Source organism: Nestor notabilis, unplaced genomic scaffold (assembly GCF_000696875.1).
Source record: "Nestor notabilis isolate BGI_N333 unplaced genomic scaffold, ASM69687v1 scaffold25713, whole genome shotgun sequence".
Classification (NCBI taxonomy): Eukaryota; Metazoa; Chordata; class Aves; order Psittaciformes; family Psittacidae; genus Nestor; species Nestor notabilis.
Genome location: NW_009920983.1, coordinates 17,436 through 17,964, shown reverse-complemented (window position 1 = coordinate 17,964; position 529 = coordinate 17,436). Strand labels below are relative to the sequence as shown.

Here is a 529-nt window from a genome sequence, read left to right as displayed (position 1 = left end):
AGCCGGCAGGACCCTGCCGGGCGCCGCCGCTCCCCGCCAACGACTCTTACCGAAACTGCAGCGCCGAGGAAGGGATCTACCAAGATTCCACCCCTCTCTCCGGGAAGATCGTGCTCGCCGTCGTCCTGGCGCTCGTCACCCTGGCCACAGTGCTCTCCAACGCCTTTGTCATCGCCACGGTCTACCAGACGAGGAAACTCCACACGCCGGCCAACTATCTCATCGCCTCGCTGGCTGTCACCGACCTTCTCGTCTCCATCCTCGTCATGCCCATCAGCACCATGTACACTGTGACCGGCAAGTGGACGCTGGGCCAGGTCGTCTGCGATATCTGGCTGTCCTCGGACATCACCTGTTGCACGGCGTCCATCCTGCACCTCTGTGTCATCGCCCTGGACCGCTACTGGGCGATCACCGACGCCGTCGAGTACTCCACAAAACGGACTCCCAAGCGGGCAGCGGGCATGATCGCTCTCGTGTGGGTCTTCTCCATCTGCATCTCCATGCCCCCTTTGCTTTGGCGGCAGGG

The 529-nt window shown here is 62.9% G+C and overlaps 1 protein-coding gene across 1 annotated transcript in view; it reads left to right on the top strand.

The window, feature by feature from the left end:
* Positions 1-5: 5 nt before the first annotated feature.
* HTR1B (5-hydroxytryptamine (serotonin) receptor 1B, G protein-coupled) overlaps positions 6-529 on the top strand; it is a gene marked incomplete at its 5' end in the record, with an annotated part of 3,114 nt that continues 2,590 nt past the window's right edge. Inside the window, one exon of the mRNA XM_010010939.1 lies at positions 6-527. Coding sequence (XP_010009241.1) covers positions 6-527 — 522 coding nt within the window. The remainder of the gene's footprint in view (positions 528-529) is intronic.